The 21,244-nt window shown below is 43.7% G+C and overlaps 2 protein-coding genes across 6 annotated transcripts in view; one reads left to right on the top strand and one right to left on the bottom strand.

Annotated features, from left to right (window-relative positions):
• Positions 1-9,523, bottom strand: part of VPS13C (vacuolar protein sorting 13 homolog C) — a 195,726-nt gene extending 186,203 nt beyond the window's left edge. For all 5 annotated transcript variants that reach the window (XM_023255275.2, XM_023255276.2, XM_023255277.2 and 2 more), the window contains exon 1: positions 9,392-9,523. In XM_023255275.2, coding sequence (XP_023111043.2) covers positions 9,392-9,491 — 100 coding nt within the window. In that variant the 5' untranslated portion in view covers positions 9,492-9,523. The remainder of the gene's footprint in view (positions 1-9,391) is intronic.
• Positions 9,524-17,958: 8,435 nt separating this feature from the next.
• On the top strand, positions 17,959-20,770 carry C2CD4A (C2 calcium dependent domain containing 4A). The gene has a single exon (XM_023255274.2). The coding sequence runs from the start codon at positions 18,582-18,584 to the stop codon at positions 19,650-19,652; it is 1,071 nt and encodes a 356-aa protein (XP_023111042.2). The 5' UTR covers positions 17,959-18,581; the 3' UTR covers positions 19,653-20,770.
• The last annotated feature ends 474 nt before the right edge of the window (positions 20,771-21,244 follow it).

Raw genomic sequence — 21,244 nt, 5'->3', positions numbered from 1 at the left:
AATATCTAGCTTACTTACGTGTTTTTTTTTTTTTTTTTAATCAATTTCTAGGGGCAGCTGGGTGGCTCAGTCGGTTGAGCATTGGACTTTGGCTCAGGTCATGATCTCACGGTGTGTGGGTTTGAGCCCCACATGGGGCTCTGTGTTGACAGCTCAGAGCCTGGAGCCTGTTTCAGAGTCTGTGTCTCCCTCTCTGCCCCACCCCTGTTCCAGCTCTGTCTCTCTCAAAAATGAATAAATGTTTAAAAAAAAAAAAAACTTTTTAAATCTATTTCTGCTATGTAGAGTCTAGCAAACAAATGCATACTTCCTCTCTGAAAAATGTGAATGCTATCTAACAGTAAATACAACAATGAAATAAGAATGACACATTCAATAAATTAGTTGCACTGAAGGAGGAGCCACTGGTCCTAGTACAAAGAAAATGGGAAGAACAGCAGCATATTGCAGACAAACACCAGGTCATAAGTACATTCATTCATTCAACCAGTGGATGAGTGTTTTATCTAGGTAAGGCACTGTGCTAATATGTACTCTTCCACTAAATATATGTATGTATCAGTTTAATAGTCTATATTCTCAGAATGCCAGAAATCCCATTTACATAAAAAATTATAAGACTAAGATCAAAGCCCTTCCTACATATCAACCATTTTATATTTGACTGAATACTGAGGAAAAAGATTTAATTTTTTGTCTCTACTTCAAGATAACATAATAATTCCATCTACATGCAAATAATTTTACTGCTATAGCCAGATCAAGGGCTGAAACACAGGCCATATCTGTGCCAAAACCTTAAATTATTTTTTAATGTTTATTTATTTTTGAGAGAGAGAGACAGAGCATGAATGGGGGAGAGGCAGAGAGAGAGGGAGACACAGAATCTGAAGCAGGCACCAGGCTCTGAACTGTCAGCACAAAGGCCAATGCAGGGCTCGAACTCATGAGCCGTGAGATCATGACCTGAGCTGAAGTCAGGTGCTTAACCAACTGAGCCACCCAGGTGCCCCTGTGTCAAATCTTTAAAATAAACAAAAAAAAAGAGAAAAAGAATGACTAATAATTGGAGGAGGAACAAATAAACAACACCGCCAGAAAAGAAGGCACTAAAGCCAATCCCACAATCAGGTGTCTCTAATCCCATGAAGTTCCAAAAAGACCACAGTGACAGACAAGTAGGGAAGTTCTATGAAGTGATTTCCTTTTATGATGGACTGACAGGCCTAAAGGATGACAGTAAGCAGGAAATGTAGTCTGTGTCAGAAGAGAAGGCTTCTCATTTTCACCCTATGTGATTCTCACCAATGAACCATCACATTTTAGATGAGCATACACAGCTGGGGAGTCACACATAAAATTTCAAAGTTAATCCCGAAGTGTATTTTCAGAGGTACGTTAAAGGGTAAATCCTGGACCAGAATCTATCTAATAATCCTTATTAAAGAACCAGAAGATGAAAATGACAGTGAATCTATTAAATTAGCAAATAAAGAAAATAAAGAAAATAAAACAAATAGAAATGGTAGCTAAATTATAGAAAACAACCAAATTAGTATATTTATGAATAAAAATGAAATGGGGGTGGAACATGGGTGGTTCAGTCGATTAAGTGTCTCACTTCGGCTCAGGTTATGATCTCGCACTTTGTAAGTTCGAGCCCCGCATTGGGCTCGGTGCTGACAGCTCAGAGCCTGGAGCCCTCTTCAGATTCTGTGTCTCCCTCTCTCTCTGCCCCTCCCTCGCTCACTTGCACACTCTATCAAAAATAAATAAACATTAAAAAAATTTTTTTAATGAAATGGTACTGGCATAATATGGAACAAACCTAAGTCCAGGAATGGCTTATTCAATGCATAAAGCCTACAAAATAAATGAAGAAATACAGTACTGATATTAAATACCTCTAGGCAGAAATAATTCATCTGAACTTTCACAGAAGTTTAGCTGTACCTTTCTTATGTGGCACTTAACTATATAAATATTTCCCCAACCTGCTTATAAATTCCTTACTGATTCTCCCCACAGTAAGTGCACAATGAACATTGACCTGATTCATTTAGAATGCATATTATGCTGGGGTAGGACAACTATAACAAGAACATAAAATCGTTCCACTTTAGAAAACACTCTCTGATCTATAACATTTCTTGATCCTCACAGTCTCCCAAAGAAGGAGACAGGACACAGACATCAAACAAAAGAAACTGAGGCCTAGGGAGGTTAAATGGCTGGCGTAAGGATACTATGTCAACCTAATAAATGATAGAGCCAGGGCTCAAACCTTCTGATGCCCAATGTTTTGCTCAGAACATCACACCATCTTTCAAAGAGCAGAAGAGAATGGGCAGACAATTTTAATTCAGAAGATAATTCTATCTCTCTTGTGCTTACACAAACACTGAGATGCCTGTATAGATGGTGGATCCATTTTTGGTCTCTGCATTTTAAGAGTATGAAAAATCCAAAACCAAAAAGGGAAAATAAAATCGGACAACTAATGAGGACATAACACAAAGGAAGGACAGAGTCAGAAGACGGCATTGCAAAATGGTTATTTTAGAACTTTTTAAAAAGCTGTGTTTGCAAAAACAAAAGACAGAAATTCATAAGGTATAACTATGCAGAACCATAAAGATCTTTAAACCTAATTCCCTCTCACTTTACATGAAAAAACTGAAGGCTAAAGAGATTAGGTAATGTATCTAAGATTATACAGTTAATGTGTAGCAGTGCTAAGAATAGAACCTATGTCTCCTGACTCCCTGGTCGATGTTCTTAATATAAAACACAGATATTAAATCAAACTGTTATTAAAAACAAACAAAAAACCCCAACAAACAAAAATGCCATGCCTTACTCCATGAAACTATCTTTGCATACTGTAAAATAATGAAAAAAGAATATGCAGTGCTATATATTTGGTTTTTATTTCCTTTATGTATCTATCACAGACTCACTATTTATTTGATAGTATATCAAAATATTCAGACACTTTCATTCTCCAAGAAAGTGAGCTAAACTAAATGACTGAACAATCTTTCAAGCATGAAACAAATTATTTTAATAACCATTGTTCCAGTAAAGAATACTGAAGAAACTATGGTAGCAATTCATTCCAATTGAATCTTTCAATTCAACCCACATTAACTTAGTTAATGCAGACTTTTTTTTTCAGTTTTATTTATTTATGTAATCTCTACATCCCATGTGGCGCTAGAACTCACAACCCCGAGACCAAGAGTCACACGCCATTCCGACTGAGCCAGCCAGGTGCCCCAGCAGATTCCTTTTAATCGTTCACAGAGACTTTGTCTTGAGAGAGAGGGGAAAAGGAAAAAGTTAACTCTTATTCTTTCCATTTCCCTATTAAAACAGAAAGTCTTGGCAACGAAAGGCAGAAAGCTGCCAGATTAAGGCTAAACTTTCTCCCTTTCAGGAAGGCAGACCTTCCTAGCAGAACGGTTGCCAAAGTACTAACTTCCTGTTTTATTTCTGGTAAAGGGGTGTATTTTTAATTTATGATGTTATTTAAATGCGTGGTAAGGTTATTTTCAATTTAAGTGTTTTAAGCATTGCTTTAATTGATAATAACTGAGGGTTAATATATTATAATTCAACTATGTGTTATTTTATATGCTATAGGACAGGCTACTGAGAAATGGCCTTCACTGTACCAAGTGCTGGCTGGGAAGAAAGGGCTAAAAAAAACCTCCTCTACAAGTTTAGAAATATCTAGATACTGTTACGTTTTATCAAGGTACAAAAGAACCAAAGAGACGTCCGATTTCTTGCATTCTACAGCTACCTGTCAAGACAATGCAACATACTAGATAGATTTGGATTTGCAAATATCAGCATGAAGCTGGAACTTCATTTATCCTGTCACATTTTGTGACTGTGACTCTTTGCTCACTATTTTGAGTGAAAAACAAAGAGGAAAGATACCGTGATTAAGATATTCATTATCTAATGAAGGAGATCTCTCAGCTCTGGCTTTGTTCAAATCACAAAAGTTGAAAGACAGAAGAGATGACCTTGTCTAACCCCCTCATTTGCAGGTAAGAAAATAGTGGCGACTGGTTAGTGACTTGCCAAAAGCCACACAACTAGGCAGTACCACAGATGGAATTATATCCCCAGGTTTCCTTCTTCCCTGCGCTGCTCTGCTCCAACAGTATCTGGCAGCTGATGGAAAAGTGTCAGGCATGAGGTGAAGGACAGTACGGTAATCAGCACAGACTCAGCCTGGTTTGCAGAACCACAAACTGTGGGCACTCCACCTGGCTTCTTCCTCTGATCACCATAGCTACCCTTTGCATCCAACACATCATAGCCTCTATACATACTCTGCATGCCAAATGGGAGTGAGAATTCTGAATGAAGGATTTTCCTGCTGACTTTCCACAGTAAATCAGCTTTGAAAAATCAAATTAACAAAGGTTCTACACTGCAACAATACTCCTTAAAGCAAGTTGCAAAAGATATGGTATTTCAACATACCTTTTCAAATACATGTTACTCTTAAAACAATTATATCCTGGACACAGCTCAAATAGCTAAGGGCTGTGCAATTTATCTTCAGGTACCAGATTGTGGAGAACAAAAACCCAGACAAACCTTCACCATTTGCATAGGCAGCAACATGCCCACCACACACTTTTCCGAACCTTTGAAAACTGAACCTGACTTACAAACCACCTGGCAGATAATATTAGTATTGAAGTGTAACTTTAAATGCAAATGGATTTTTTATTCTTTTAAGAAGTTTGGAAAATAAGAAATGTTTACATGTGTTGTGCTACCTCTATACCAAATCGTCACACTACTGTCATACTACTGTCACACATAATCACACAGATTATGAAAACCCTGAAGTCTGAAGCCTAGAGGAAACATACTCATGAAAATAAAACAAAGCAGGCTATTTTCCATAACTCAGCTAGGTTTATCACTATCAATATTAACATTTTAACAATTAGAATTACAAACGGTTTTCACATCATTTACATCACATAGTGTTATTTACCCCATTTTGCAGATAAGGAAACTGAGGCTTAAAGAATTAAAACGTTTTGCCCATGGATCCCACAACTAGTAAATAAGCAGGGCCTAATTTTCCTGTAACAGCAAGAATTTTTAAAGATCATTCTCCTTAAATCCCTATTTAAAAACATAGGAATTTCTTGGCATTAGAAAAAATAAGAGGAAAAGAATAAGAAAAAAAGCTTTTAATAAAAACAGGAAAAAAAAAAGTTTTGGCAGGGGGAAGGGGAGGCAGTCGACTCTAATTTAAAGACAATATCCACAATAAACTTCCCGATTCTAGACTTTCAAATAAAATTTACCCATCCTTCTTACTCTACAACATTTTATTTATTGTGTATTTCACTGTGTCTATGCATGTACGAATATATGCATGCTACAATCCTTTGCAAATTGTTTATACAATATTTTAATTTTTAAAACTACTTCCTGGTATCATGGAAAGATTTTTCATTTTTACCAACATGATACCTCTCAATCACTTAAGACCTCTGTTTCTGTCTTAAGTTACAAATTTTATAAGGCATATACATCCTCTAAGTACTTTTTCACTTCTTACTACAACTTGTTCAGCACCCAGAAGTTCTCTTTAAAAATGCAGAAGGTAATCTCAATATTCTCCTTAGACCAGTTATTCAAAAAACATTCTGGGCTGGATCATTTTGGTTGTGGGGAGCTGTCCTGTGCATTGTACAATGTAGCGGTACGCCTGCGGTCTACCCACTAGATCTCAGTAGCATACCTCCAGCCCTCAGTGTAACAATCAAAAATGTCTCGGACATTGCCAAATATTCCTTCAGGGCAAACTCATTTCCAGCTGAAAAATCACTGCTTTCGCCTGGTCAAATACTCCAGTTAAGAAGTATCAATTTAGTTTCCCATTTATGTCTAAAGAAAATTAAGATCAGCCCTGTGAAATTTTTACAGGTTGAATTCTTTTCTCAGGATGTGAAAATATAACAATAAAAAAAAATGCAAACAGCCAAACTCTATGACACATAAACCTTATTTATAAAGCAGTCTCCAAATAAGATTATATACAATTTTCAATTCTTTATAAAACTTGTCAGTATCATGGATGTCATAAATATCAGCTTATTTCATTAATATACCAACCTGTTTACCACAAAAAGTTAAATTAAATTCAAATATTATTTTTAAAAATTAATTAAATTATTTCTTTAGGAATATTTTCAGAAGATAGAAATACTCAACATATATTTTGCCTTTAAGAGGACAATTAGTGTTATAAAAAATATATTGAATAATAACTGTAAAAGCTTCCTTTATAAACCACAGAAATAAAAGGTGGCAAAATTTTATAGAAGCAGAGATGTGGGTTGATAAGGCTAAGGGAATTACTGAGTGAACTTCAAGTGGATACAGTTTATTTTCTCAGGCCTATTATAAAAGGGATATTGGCCACTGACAGCATACCTCATCTAAAAGAAACAAAATGAGATCTCAGAAAAAAAATGTTTTTCTACATTCCATCAAAAAAGAGAGGAATAGGGGCGCCTGGGTGGCTCAGTCGGTTAAGCGTCTGACTCTTGTTATTGGCTCAGGTCATGATCTCACAGTTTTTGAGTCTGAGTCCCACATCCGGCTCTGCGTGGACCCCGCGGAGCCTCTTTGGGATTCTCTCCCCACCCCCACCTCCACCCCATCCCACTCACTCTCTCTCTCTCTCTCTCTCTCTCAAAATAAATAAACTTTTAAAAAAAGGAGTAAATGACATAATATTATGGCATTTTAATTTCAGATGTGAAAAGTTCAAAATCCCCAGCCAGCCTACCTCACAATTTCTTAGCAAAAACACGTGCAACTAGAATCACAGAGTATTGGCACTGGAAGGCCCCTTAGATGTTATCTATCCCAACTTCCAATTTTTAAGTAAAAGAAAAGTAAGATTTGGTAGAGAAGAAATCTTTCATTCATCTATAAACTTTGTTTCTTTAAAAATAATCTGAGGTAAATAGGACACAATGTTACATACTGGTAGATGATTCTGAGTAGCGACCGACCACAAAGGACTATTACATTATCTGGTGTCATTATTTTTTTCTTTTAAACTTAAAGGGGCGCCTGGGTGGCTCAGTCAGTTAAATGTCCAAATTTGGCTCAGGTCATTATCTCACAGCTCATGAGTTCAAGCCCCGCGTCAGGCTCTGTGTTCAGAGCCTAGAGCCTACTTTGGATTCTGTGTCTCCTTCCCTCTCTGCCCCTCTCCCTCCAAAAAACAAACATTAAAAAAATTTTTTTAAGTTTAAATTAAGATGAGGCCGAGTAAGGTTAGTGGCTTGTCCAACACAACACCCTAGAATCCAGGTTTCTAAATGCTTTCCTAAATCCTAAATTCCTAAATAAAGTTTAGACTAGAAGCAATAATTTGTATTTGACAGTATTAAGAAAGAGTTGATTCCTGCAGAAGGCACTGGATATTTAATTCCTTACATGTCTCTTTCTCTCCTTCTCTTGCATTATATTAATGTTGCAGGAGGGCATGTAAACAAAGGGGATAGTGTTGGGCAAACCACAACTGAACCAGTCAAATGATCAGCAACCTATTCAAAGGAGGCTCCTCCACAACCTAGGGCAGCACTCATGGTTCTGTAACACTGCCCAATATAAATATATGGTTCACATACGTAATTATATGTTTTAGGAAACAAGTTTTTTTTTTTTTTTTTTAAAGAGGGGACACCTGGGTGGCTTAGTTGCTTGAGTATCTGACTTCAGCTCAGGTCATGCATGGTTTTAGGGTTTTTGAGTTCGAGCCCCACATCAGGCATCAGGCTCCTTGCTGTCCACAAAGACCCTGCTTCAGACCCTCTGTCCCCTTCTCTCTGGCCCTCCCCTGCTTGCGTGCTCTCACTCTCTCTGAAAAACGCCAAAACATTAAAACATTTGGGGGGAGGGCACCTTGGTGGATCAGTCAGATAAGCATCTGACTTATGCTCAAGTCATGATCTCGGGGTTCATGCGTTGGAGCCCTGCGTGGGGTTCTGTGCTGACAGCTCAAAGCCTGAAACCTGTTTCAGATTCTGTGTCTCCCTCTCTCTCTGCTCCTCCCCCACTTACTCTGTCCCTCGCTTCCAAAATTAAACATCAAAAAATAATAATTTAAATTTTTTTAAATTTTATTTTAAAAAAGGAAAAAGGGGGAAATGAACTTTGATAACGTATTTAAGCCAATATAATCAAATATTATTTCAACGTATAATCAACATAAAAGATTGAGGTATTACACTCTTTCTCCTACTGAGTATTTTCAAAACTCCATGTTGTATTTACAGCAAGTCTCAGTTGGCAGTAACTACACTTCAAGGGCCTCACAGCTAGAGCGGCTAGTGGTTACCCCATCCGACAGCGTGGGTCTTTCACTTTAGGTTGACTCAATGAAAAGGCAGCTCCATCCATCTGAGTGGTTCTTTGGATTTCCTTCCCAAGCTGACAAAATTCTCAAAAGTCTTTTGTAGAGTGAAAAGTATTCCCAAGAGCCCCAAAGCTTAATACGCATAATCAGTGCAAATGACTAATCTCTCCGAAGAGTATGCAAGCATACTACTTACTGTCTACTTCTACGCACTCAAGGTTGAGGAGAGAAACGCCGGGGTACATTTTGGGGCATGCACCTAATTAATGATGCCAGATGTCGCCTGAATTATCTTTTTCCGTCGTCCAAAATAAAACTGAAAGTCATCTTACTGAGGTGAAGTAAATATTAAGGGAAGAAGTCGTTTTCTCAAAAGCTGAAAGTATTAATAGTAAGAAGCCCATACAAACAGGCCTTCCCTAAGGATGTTCCGGGGCCGATGGACCCCCTCCCAAATCCTGCAATCCTAAAGAGAAGAAACCCAGTTCCTGCTCATCAACAACTGCCAAGAGAAGGTAACTGTGAAACGCAATTTCCTTTTTCTTCTTCCTTGGTGCCACTTTATTAGAGCGTGTGTGACCACGCAGCAGTCTCCACTGCACAGGGTGCGGGAGCAGAAAGGTTTCTTAAGGAAGGCAGCGAGAGGACCCTGCGAGGTGGGCAGAAGGCGGGACAGGGCAGGGGGACCGCCTCGGGGACGCGAAAGCTGGGAACGCGGGCAGCGCGAGCGCGACCCTGCCGCATCTCCCCACCCCAGGCGGGTACCCTGGCCCCCGTGGCGGTGGCACAGGCCTCCCCGCATCCCGCACCTGCCGTCCGGGGAGGGGGGCCCCGCCGAGCGCCCTCCCCGGAGGCGGAGTCTCGGGCGGCGAAGGGAGCCCGGCCCGGGCTGGAGCCGGGCGGGAAGAGCCCGCGGCGTAGGCCCCTCCGCCAGCGCGGGCAGCCTGCCATGCACGCCCTCTCGCTTACCGCCCCAGATCCCCAGCTTCAGCTGGGACTTGTTCAGGTTCTCCACATAGTCCCCCAAGAAGCGGTTTAGCAGGTCCGCGACCACCGACTCCAGCACCATCGTGCAACCGAGGCACCGGGAGAGGGAGGAGCCGGAACCGCCCGGCGCAGCTGAGGGCGGCGACCCGCGCCGCGAACGACAGCCCCGCGGGCGCCGGCCCGCCCTCTCGCCGCGCGCGTGACCCGGGTTGTGCGCATGCGCGCCGCCGCCGCTGCCGCCTGGACCCGAAGGATGCTGGAGCGCTGCAGCAAGCTGGCTGCTTCCCGGCAGCCGCGGTCCCGGCCACCCGAAGGAGGGCGGAGGAGAGACGGGGAGGCCGCCTTTGGGCCTGCCTCTGCTGCCGTGCCGGAGGCGCCAGAGGAGGAAGATGTTAGCGAAAACGAAGGGCGGGAGTTACTAAGCACAGCGACATCTTTGTGGCCGCTGTTGGCCTGCCGTCGCCTCCCGTGCACCTCAGGTCCGCAGAGCTCGCCGTCCTGGGCGAAAGCAGCTCCCCAGCGCCTCGCCTCCAGCCGAACCGACCCTCTCAGGCCCCGTATCCACCCTGAGCGCCTCCTATGTAACCACATGTTCACCTGTGGGTCAGGTGGGGAAAAGGAGACCCTGCACCCTTGTCCTGCTACATTAACCCCACCTGGGGCAACATCTGCGTTTCTTTTTGCTTCTTGAAACTTTTAAATGTTTTTTTTTTTTTTTTTATTGGGGCGCCTCGGTGGCTCGGTCGGTTAGGCCTCCGACTTCCGCCTCGGTCTGGATCTCATAGTTTTGCTTGGAGTTTGGGCCCCGCATCGGGCTCTGTGCTGACAGTGGGGAGCCTGGAGCCTGCTTCGGATTCTGTGTCTCCCTCTCTCTCTCTCTGTCCCTCCCCTGCTCACGTTCTGTCTCTTTCTCAAAAATAAAACGAACATTAAAAAAAAAACTTTTTTAATTTTTTGTTATTTTTTGTTATTTTTTATTTTTGAGAGTGTGTGTGAGCCGGGAATAGGGCAGAAGAGAAAGGGAAACAGGATCCGAAGGGGGCTCTAGGCTGACGGCAGACAGCCCTATGCGGGGCTTAAACTCACCAACAAGGACATCATGACCTGAGCAGAAGGTGGAAGCTCAACCCCACCCAGGCCCGTGGAAATTTTTAATTATTTAAAAGTGGAAGGAGGGTGAACAGAACGCCATCGTAGGATGAAAGATAAAATGGCTACCGAACATGCATTTTGTTCTGATCTTTCTCGTTTTCAGTAAGTATGGGTTAGCTATGGGTTAGTATGTCATTTTCTTCCATACTACCATTGAACTGTTTCTAGTGTGGCAAAGACATGGAAAGTGGGGCTTTTATAATGCAAGGACTCTGTACCTTAATAAAATTTGGGGCTCCTGGGTGGCTCAGTCGGTTAAGCGTCCGACTTTGGCTCAGGACAGGATCTCGAGCCCCACGTCCGGCTCTGTGCTGACAGCTCAGAGCCTGGAGCCTGTTTCAGATTCTGTGTCTCCCTCTTTCTCTCTCCTCCCCTGCTCATGCTCTGTGTCTCCCTTCTCAAAAATAAGTAAACGTTAAAAAAAATTCTTTTAAATAAAATTTAACCACCCATTGACAAACCGGTTCTCTTTAGGAACCTGGGCATTTTCTAAAATATATTTCAAAAAGCTGTTGAGATACAGTGAACAGAAATAAACCTAAGAAATGCTAAGATTATTTGTAGTCACAAGCATTTATTAACTGTTTTGCTATGCATAATATTTGAAAAACTATGTATGAATTGTTCCTAAACAACTGTCAACTGAATACTTGTGTCCCCACTCTAAATTCATGTTGAAATCCTAACCCCCAATGTGATGGTATTGCGAGGTGGGGCCTTAGGGTGGTGATTAGGTCATTATGTAATTAAGAAGACTCCTCATGAGTGGAATTAGTACCCTTATAAAAAAGACACAGCCCCCACCCAGCCACATGGGGCACCTGGGGGTGGCTCAGTCGATTAAGCGTCTGAGTCTTGATTTCGACTCAGGTCATGATCTCATGGTTCGTGGGTTTGAGCCCTGCTTCGGGCTCTGTGCTGATAGGAGCCTGCTTGGGATTCTTTCTCTCCCTCTCTCTCTCTCTGTCCCTCCCCCATCTTCTCTCTCTCTCTCTCTCTCTCTCTCTCTCTCTCTCTCTCTCTCAAAATAAAAAAAGACCCCCCCCCAAAAAAAAGACCCCAGAGAGCTCCCACACCCCTTCTGCCATGTGAAGACACAGCAAAAAGATGGCCGCCTATAAACCAGGAAGTGGTCCACACCAGAGTTTTAATCTCCTGGCACCTTGATCTTAGACTTCCATTCTTCAGAACTGTGAGAAATAAATTTGCATTGTCTTTAAACCACACAGTCTATATGGTATTTTATTATAGCAGCCTGAATGGACTAAGACAGGATCAAAAAGAAAAATCACTTATTAAAATCAAAATCCATTGGAGAAGAAAATCAAAATCAAAATGACTACAATTAATATTATGTAAAATGGACGTAAAAGGAAGAACGAATACTAACCAGTACTATCAGTACCCACTTCCATTCTCCACTCCTACACACAGAAAATTAATCCTTAACCATTTAGTTCTCCTTGCTCAGTCACCCTGACCAAATACCTAGGAGGCACTTTGCACTTCTTTCCTTCACCATCTGCAACCAATTAAAAGCCAAACCGCTCTATTCTGCCTTTGCCACATTTCCTAAATTCTTCAATCTCACCTGGAGCATGCAATCACCTCCTAACTGGCCTCCGTTTTTCCCCCCTCTCCATCTACACACTGCCACCAGAGCGAGTTTCCCAAAGCACAGGTGAGCTCAAGTTAGTAACCTGCTCAAAAATACCCAATAAGTTTCCAGTGTTCAGAACGCCCTCCTCCATCTGTCCCCAAGATATTTCTAGTCCACACAACTTCCTCCAACAATCCCTCTCCCCTTGTACACTCGCACCAACTATGCACTGAGGGGAAAGCAAATAAACAATATTATGTTCCGGTTGGAAGAGGTATGCACCATAGAACGGTTAAGCAGCAAACAATGTAAGCATTTATGAATCACAGTGCAAGATGACAGGGAAGATGCCACAGGCAGAATAGTGGGGTCAAGCAAATGGAACAGAAAGCTTAATCTGCTGGGAGAAGTGGGCAGTACTAATCCTTGTATAATAATAATTCCTTGCACTTCTATGGTACTTTACACTTTTGATTTTTTTTTTAATTTTTTTTCAACGTTTATTTATTTTTGGGACAGAGAGAGACAGAGCATGAACAGGGGAGGGGCAGAGAGAGAGGGAGACACAGAATCGGAAACAGGCTCCAGGCTCTGAGCCATCCGCCCAGAGCCTGACGCGGGGCTCGAACTCACGGACCGTGAAATCGTGACCTGACTGAAGTCCGACGCTTAACCGACTGCGCCACCCAGGCGCCCCTGCTACTTTATACTTTTGAAAGAATGTATGTGCTTTTATATGTCTTATTCCATTTTATTAATAATCAGTGATAATTCATGAACTATCATGAATTATAAGGAAGTTTTCATGTAACCTTAAAAAAAAATCTATGAGATAAGTAAAATGCAGGTAGTAGTTTTGGCCCCATTTTACAAGAAAATTAAAGTCAGGGATATTAAACAATTTACCCCAAATTACACAGCAGGTATTAATTTCCTTTAGCTCCCCGAACATTGCCACCCTTTTGTCTTTCAATAATTACAGTTAAATAACGGCTAGGCTGGTAGTAATTCTCAGAGATCTTACTTTGAAACGTTAATGAAAGAATAGAAAACCTCAGAGTGGAAAATTCAGCTCAAAATTGGCAGTATAAATAATGCTATTACCATATAATATAAAAAGCCTTTAAATTTTAATATTTTCCTTTTAAAATGTGTTTTGAAGGTTTGATGATGTGCATACAGTAATGTCCCAAATCATACATACTTCTTGAAGAAATCAGATATTTACAGTCCTAATCCAAAACAAACAAATGTACAGAAACACCATTAGCACTCTGATGTATAGCACTCCACCCAAAGGAATTTGGATACAGAGGTTTAAAGATAACGAACACTGTAGTAATTATAGTTCTTACCTTCATTCTGGTTTAAGAATAACGCAGACAACAAAGGCAATTGCAAAAGTAAATGGCAATGTGGGATTGAGCTATAAAAACAGGTGAGCAAAATGACAGGTGAGTAATTTCTGTTAAAAAATGAAAGTCAGACTTTTCTAAGAAGACATCCAGATGGCCAACAGGCACATGATAAGATGCTCAACGTCACTCCTCATCAGGGAAATACAAATCAAAACCACACTGAGACACCACCTCACGCCAGTCAGAGTGGCTAAAATGAACAAATCAGGGGACTATAGATGCTGGCGAGGATGTGGAGAAATGGGAACCCTCTTGCACTGTTGGTGGGAATGCAAACTGTGCAGCTGCTCTGGAAAACAGTGTGGAGGTTCCTCAAAAAGTTAAAAATAGATCTACCCCTTGACCCAGCAATAGCACTGCTAGGAATTTACCCAAGGGATACAGGAGTGCTGATGCATAGGGGCACTTGTACCCCAATGTTTATAGCAACACTTTCAACAACAGCCAAATTATGGAAAGAGCCTAAATATCAACTGACGAATGGATAAAAATGATGTGGTTTATATATACAATGGAATACTACTTGGCAATGAGAAAGAATGAAATCTGGCCTTTTGTAGCAACATGGATGGAACTGAAGGGTATCATGCTAAGTGAAATAAGGCAGAGTAAGACAGATACCATATGTTTTCACTCATATGTGGACCCTGAGAAACTTAACAGAAGACCATGGGGGAGGGAAAGGAGAAAAAAAAAAAGTTACAGAGAGGGAGGGAGGCAAACCATAAGAGACTCTTAAATACTTAGAACAAACTGAGGGTTGATGGGGGGTGAGGGGAAAGTGGGTGATGGGCATTGAGGAGGGCACCTGTTGGGATGAGCACTGGGTGTCGTATAGGAACCAATTGGACAATAAATTATATTTAATTAAAAAAATAAATTAAAAAAAATGAAAGTCAGTGGTGGGGTGCCTAGGTGGCTCAGTTGGTTAAGTGTCCCACTCTTGATCTCAGCTCACGGTTTGTGAGATGGAGCCCCATGGTGGGTTCCTGGCTGACTGCATGGAGCTTGCTTGGGATATTCTCTCTCTCTCTCTCTCTCTCTCTCTCTCTCTCTCTCTCTGTCTCCCACTGGCTGTCATGTGCTCTTTCATTCTGTCTCTCAAAATAAATAAGTAAACTTAAAAAAAATTAAAATCAGGGGCGCCTGGGTGGCTCAGTAGGTTGAGCATCTTACTCTTGATTTCAGCTCAGGTCATGATCTGAGGGTCATGGGATCAAGCCCCCAGTGGGGATCCATGCTGAGCATGGAGCCTACTTAAGGTTCTCTCTCTCTCCCTCTCCCCTCTCCCCTCTCCCCGGCTCACTCTAGAACTCTCTCTCTCTCTGAAAAAAACAAAAACAAAAAGCAGAAGTCAAAATTAGGAATACTTGTGAAAAATTAACAATTCTTGCTTAAAAACTGAAAAATAAATTCTCACTTCACATTGCCTCAAACCCACCTGCTATTTGCTAACCTTTCATTGAGACAAGCAAAAAGGATTTGGGGGGGAAAGATGGAGGAGAAAGCTAGAGAATAACCTAACACCATGGACTGTCAGAAAAGTTAGGAAGATTAGCTGTCAGAAAGCACTGGAGTGAATTGGAGAAATTTGAGAGCCAGAGGAAAACAAAACAAATATGGCTAACCCAAACCCCTCATTTGACAGCCTCGTATGGTAGATATTGTTACCCTCACTTTACAACTTAGACTCGAAGAGGTTAATTAATTTGCCCACTGTCCCATAGCTAAAAAGTTGCGTAACAGATTTCAACCTAGGACAGATTTACTCCAAAGTCTGTATTTCTTCGCCTCTAAATCATTTCTCATTCTCTGGTGCTTTTTTCCTTTCTCCCACTACAACACAGCTTTGCTTAACTTCTCAGACTGGGAGCCTCACCATTTTAACCAAGGACTCTCTGGGCTCTCACTTGCAGAGCTAACAGCCTCTTGTCTCCTGGGAAAAGTTGAGTCCAAACATATGCATGTGACCCTCAAGTATATAATTCAGCAATCATTCTCCCATAGATTTAGCACTGCCCCCCAAAATTTTGGCCAGGCATCGAGAGGATGCAAAGACAAAGAGTAGCTAGTCAAGGGCATGGCAAGGCCAGGGACCCACCAACACTGCCCCGCTACCAAGATTAAGTATACAAATCCTGTTGAATAGTTTCTTCTCACTCCTGCCTCAGCTAGACAGAATTCAAATATTTCATCATTGCTCCTCTGATAGACGTCTATAGCTGATGTGATCTTGTACAGCCTGGATCCACCTGCCTAGTATGGTGGCCGAAATCCAAGAAGCATTCAGTAAATATTGCTTTGAACGAATAAATGAACTAACGAGCATTTGTTCTCTTCTATAATAACAACAAATATAAAATCAGACATCATATAGGTCAGGCTGCAAGCTAACCTCTTCGTATGCATGATCTTATTATGCATGACATATTATGACAACCCTACAGGTACAAACTATTATCAGAAAGGGTGAGGGAGCTCTCATGGGTCTCTTTTATGCCGTAATTAATTTAATTACCTCTCAAAGGTTCCACCTACTATTGTACATTTGATACCGGCTTAGAAAGGCTAAATAACTTGCTCAGTTGACATAATAAGGAGCCGTTCTATAATCAAAACAAGATCTGACTTCAGACCCAGTTTTCTCAACCATAGCACTCAACCTCTCTTCTATTTAAAAAAAAAAAAAGTTTAATGTTTATTTTTGAGAGAGAGAGAGAGAGACCAAGTGCAAGTGGGGGACGGGCAGACAGAGAAGGAGACACAAAACTTGAAGCAGGCTCCAGGCTCTGAGCTCTCAGCACAGAGCCTTACACTGAGTTCGAACCGCAAAATTATGACCTGTGCTGAAGTCAGACACTTAACTGACTGAGCCACCCAGGCGCCCCGCCTGTCTTCTATTTTTATTATTTTTTAATAATCACCACTTCTTTTAAAAATTTTTAAATGTTTATTCATATTTGAGAGAGAGAGAGAGAGACAGTGCGTGAGCAGGGAAGGGGCAGAGAGAGAGAGAGAGGGAGACACAGAATCCAAAGTAGGCTCCAGGCTCTGAGCTATCAGCACAGAGTCTGACTCAGGGCTTGAACTCACGAGCCACAAGATCATTCATGACCTGGGCCAAAGTCAGTTGCTCAACCAACTGAACCACCCAGGCACCCCTAATAATCACCACTTCTGTGCATTTAGCACTTACCATGTTCTAGGCACAATGCTAAATATTTTACATTATTACATTCATTTAATTCCCAAAGCAACTCATTTATGCCCACTAATGTGTATTATTTCCTCAATTTCCCATCACTATGCGAACTTGATAAGTTACTAGGAATAATCACCAATTTACAGGTTTGTGTGACAATTCTAGAGACTATATGTAAATCATCAAGCACAGTGTTGTGCATGTATATGCTGGAAACAAAATGCACATGCCCCATCCTACAACCGCCTTTGGATGGATTCAATTCACTGAACAATATTTTGTTTAATTATTTAACATTATTTGTAAAAGCTATTAACTACCAAGGCAGTGTCTTAAGTAGAAATAGCATACACTCAAATGCTGAACCAAATGCTTCAGATCTCTTTTAATCTGAGCTAGTTGGAAGCAGTTCTCTTACAGAATGAACACAGGTCAGTTTTCAAATGGAAGAAAAAGAGTATCCCAGGTGGGTACAGCCTGGAAAGGCCAGAGGTGGTTGTGTGCTTTCAAAGGAATGTTCCAACAGCACAATTATATGCAGGAGTATATTTTCCCAAGCAGAATCAGCACCCATGGCTTAAGAAGTGAGTTGTGATTTTTTTTTTAATTAAGGTATAAGATACACACAATCTTACAAGCAAGCTTAATTGTATTCCAAGAGATTTTTTTTTAACATACGTAAACACCTATGTAACCTCACCCAGATCAAGATAGGAATTATTTTCAGCATCCCATAAGGTTCCTGTGCCCAGAGTGGCTTATAATTAACAGAGGAAATACTTTTAAAATCAAGACCGAAAACCAGAAAGCAGGTAAGAAATTCCGAAGGCTGGCTTTGGGGGATGGGGATGATATTAGGTAAGAACAAGAAAAACACGACTCTTATCTTCTTTTAGTGATGGGTGCATTCACATTCATATGTGGGCCAATCCTCCTAATGACTATATAGTAAACATGCATTCCTTTCTGCACGTGAGGAAACAGAAACCTGTTTAGGGTTCCTGAGACTAACACCCCCACCAGACGCGGGTAAGGGAAGGAACTCAAGTCTTGAAATTTGCGCAGTCGACCTATCCTCCTGGCAGAGCTGAAGGCGGGGCGTCAGGTTACAGAGCAGGACCTCTCGCGCCCGCCCATTGGCCAGCGCTCAGGGCCCCCGGATATAAAAGCGCAGACCGGCTGTCCTAGAACCGCGGTGCTGAATCCCGCCTCGCACGCTTTGAACCTACCGGAGGTGGCGCTCCTCTCTGGCTCGGTGCCTCTGGCAGACCCGTGCGGACAACCGTCAGACACCGGACTCCAGCTACGCTAAGAGGGTTCCACGCATCCTTGTTTAACTCGCCTAGCCGCAAGCCGTGAGTCCTAGAGGGGATAATAATTGTTTTAATTCTCGCTGAGGACTAGAGTGCAATAATCCAAGGATTCGGGAGGGGATTGCACAAGCAAAGCGCCTCTTGGCATTGACGACAGCGCGACCAAAGTTGGAAGCCAACATTTTGATAATCTCCGCCTTAGGCCAGCGAAGGAGGATCGAGATTAAATCAACAAGCCCCGAAGTGTACATGACTACTAGAGACGAGAGAAGAACGATTGTTTTGCAGTCATTGAAACACAGCTTGCAATAGCCTGAGTGGCAGTTTGCCTTGTCCCACGGAGGCAGGAGAAAGCACCCCTAAAGTAGAAAACAAGACACGGGAATTGCTGCGCCTCGCAGGGCTCCCTCTGACTAGCGTACCCTTGCGAAGTGCAAGCCGACCAGCACCAGCGCAAGATTGCTCCGGTTCCCGTACCCGCGTCCTTATGTGGTGCCTGGAGAGGCTCCGCTTTGGTCCTGAGCGCAGGCAAGGGATTCTTCAAGGTCGGACGCACCAAGTCCCGGCCCTCACTCCCGCCGCGTGTGCAAACGTGCTCACCCCGGACCGCATCCCCGAGTTCTGCATCCCCCCACGACTCGCGTCCTGCACGGCCCTGGCTGCACTTCGGGTTTCCTGGAGCGAAGCAGCAGAAATAGACTACAGCGCGGCGCACACGGACTGGGACCCGCGCTCGCAGGCAGCCCTATCGCTGCCGCACCTGCCCCGCGCGCTCACAGCCTACGGCTTCTGCGCGCTGCTCGAGAGCCCGCACACCCGCCGCAAGGAGTCGCTCTTTCTCGGGGGCCCTGCAGCCGCCCCGCTCGTGCCCCGGGACTCGGCTCCCGCCTCCGCTCCCGCGCTCCTCGCGCTCCCCGCGGGCCCCTGCCCCACCCCGGACGCGCCCGCCCCGCCGCCCCGCGCTCGCCGCCTCCTGCGCGCCCCCGAACGGCTGCTGACCCGCGCGCTGCGGGCCCGGACGAGCCGAGGCCTGGTCCGCGCCCGCTCCGTGTCCAGCGGGGACGGCGACGAGGACGAGGACGAGGAGCGCGGCGCCGTCTCGGGGCCCCCTTCCCAGGCCCCCTCCGCGTCCCCGCCGCAGCCGCCCTGCCCCGGCCCGCGTCCCGAGCGCCTGGAGGCCGAGGGCACCGTGGCCCTGGGCCGCGCCGGGGGCGCCCTGCGCCTGGCCGCCGAGTACAGTCGGGCCAACGGGCGGCTCCGCGTCCGGCTGCTGGGCACCGAGGGCCTGGCCGCGGGAGCCGCCGAGCCTCCCGCCGTCGGCTGCCGCGTCAGCTTCGTCCTGCGGCCGCCGGGCCAGCCGCGCTCGCAGCGCAGCGCCGTGGTCCGGCGGAGCCGCAAGGCCGCCTTCCACCAGGACGTGTGCTTGGACGGGCTCTCGGAGGAGCAGGTGCGCCGCCTGGCCGTGCGCGTCAAGGCCGAGCAGCGGGGTCGCGGCCTGGAGCGGGGCCGCCCGCTGGGCCAGGGCGAGCTGCTGCTGGGCTCCCTGTTGCTGCCCTGAGGGCGCCCGGGGCTCAGACCGCCCCCTCGGGGCGCCCTCGGACCGCTGGCAACTCGGACACCGACAGCCGCTTTGGACAAAATGAAAGTATTTATTCTTCTACTCACGCCTTTGGTCAGTCCAATAGTGGCGCATATGTTGCTGGATTAGTTATAATAAAGGATGTAGTATTTTGGGTAAATATCTTCAAAATTCGCTTCAGCAAATGGTATGGCGTTCTGCAGTAGCGTTTCCCTATATGGACACACAATTGCATTTCATGTTCCCCACGGACCTATTGGGAGATAATGAATCACAAGAAGTCTTAAAACTAGAGGGTGTCCTGGCGGTCTATTTGCTCCAACCTCCTCATATTGAAGTTCATTTCACAACATCCACTGAGACCATCTTAGAGCGTGTATGACTTTTGCAGCATTGTTTAAGACCCTGGTGAAAAATTGGGGCCAAGAGAGGTGAAGTAACTTGCTCAAGGTCAACAGTGAATTATTGATAGAAACTCCAACCTGATACTTTTAGCTACATCTTGCTGGAAAAGCACTGGAAAAAAATGAAGCCATTTTAATTTTCCAAGTTAAAATAATAATAGTTTTGCAAGTATTAACTTGTTTAATTCTTAAAACCAAACCTAAAAGACAGGCACAATTGTCCCCATTTTACAGATGAAGATACTGAGGCACAAAAAATAGAGCAGAGTCGGGATTTGCACTGAGGCAATCAGTGTTTTACTTATTACTTTCTGGAAATAATACCAGCATCTGAAGGGTTCATCACATTACTATTGTGGGACTGCAACTTACATCTGAAATCTTTGATTCTGAGTCTGGGGTCTCTTCACATTCTCACCCCCTAGTGGAAAAGCAAATTGGTTGAAATGAGTAATTTATTATCTCATGCTAATGTAATGGTCAAGGCTCTGTCTGAGAAAGATGCTAACTAGCCTCAGAGTAGTAGAAAAGCCGGGGGGGGGGGGGGTGGTGTTAGCCTAATTGGCCCCAGCTGAGCTAATGTGCTAGGAGAGGGAGTCTACAATTTTCCTGTAATAGTGTTCTACCTCTGTCTTCTGATAATCATAATAGGTTTGTTATGTATTAAAGGATGATTTTCCTCCCTTGCTCATATTCACTGCCAAACAAGCATATTTCTTTCTTTCTTATGCATACATCCAAATATATCATTGTGGGGCTTTATTTTGTTGTTTAAAAAAATGTTTATTTACTTTTGAGAGAGAGAGAGAGAGAGAGAGAGAGAGAGAGAGAGCAAGAGCGGGGAGGGGCAGGGAGAGAGGGAGACCTAGAATCCGAAGCAGGATCCAGGCTCTGAGCTGTAAGCACAGAGCTCCACATGGGGCTCAAACTCGCAAACTGCAAGATCATGATCTGAGCCAAAGTTGGACGCTCAACCAACTGAGCCACCCAGGTGCCCCTGCCTTTTTTTTTAAATACAACAGGGCACCTGGGTGAAACAGTTGGTTAATCATCCAACCCTTGGTTTCAGCTCAGGTTTCATTGGGCTCCATGATGACAGCATGGAGCCTGCTTGGGATTCTCTCTCTCCTCCCCCTCTCTCTGCCCCTCCTCTGCTCTTTCTCTCAA

This window comes from Felis catus, chromosome B3 (genome assembly GCF_018350175.1).
Source record: "Felis catus isolate Fca126 chromosome B3, F.catus_Fca126_mat1.0, whole genome shotgun sequence".
In the NCBI taxonomy this organism is placed as follows: domain Eukaryota; kingdom Metazoa; phylum Chordata; class Mammalia; order Carnivora; family Felidae; genus Felis; species Felis catus.
The sequence above is the reverse complement of the archived record's forward strand: the minus strand, read 5'-3'. Positions and strand labels throughout refer to the sequence as shown.

Coding starts and splice junctions, on each gene's coding strand:
- C2CD4A (XM_023255274.2), top strand. CDS start 18,582: ATGTGGTGCCTGGAGAGGCTCCGCTTTGGTCCTGAGCGCAGGCAAGGG.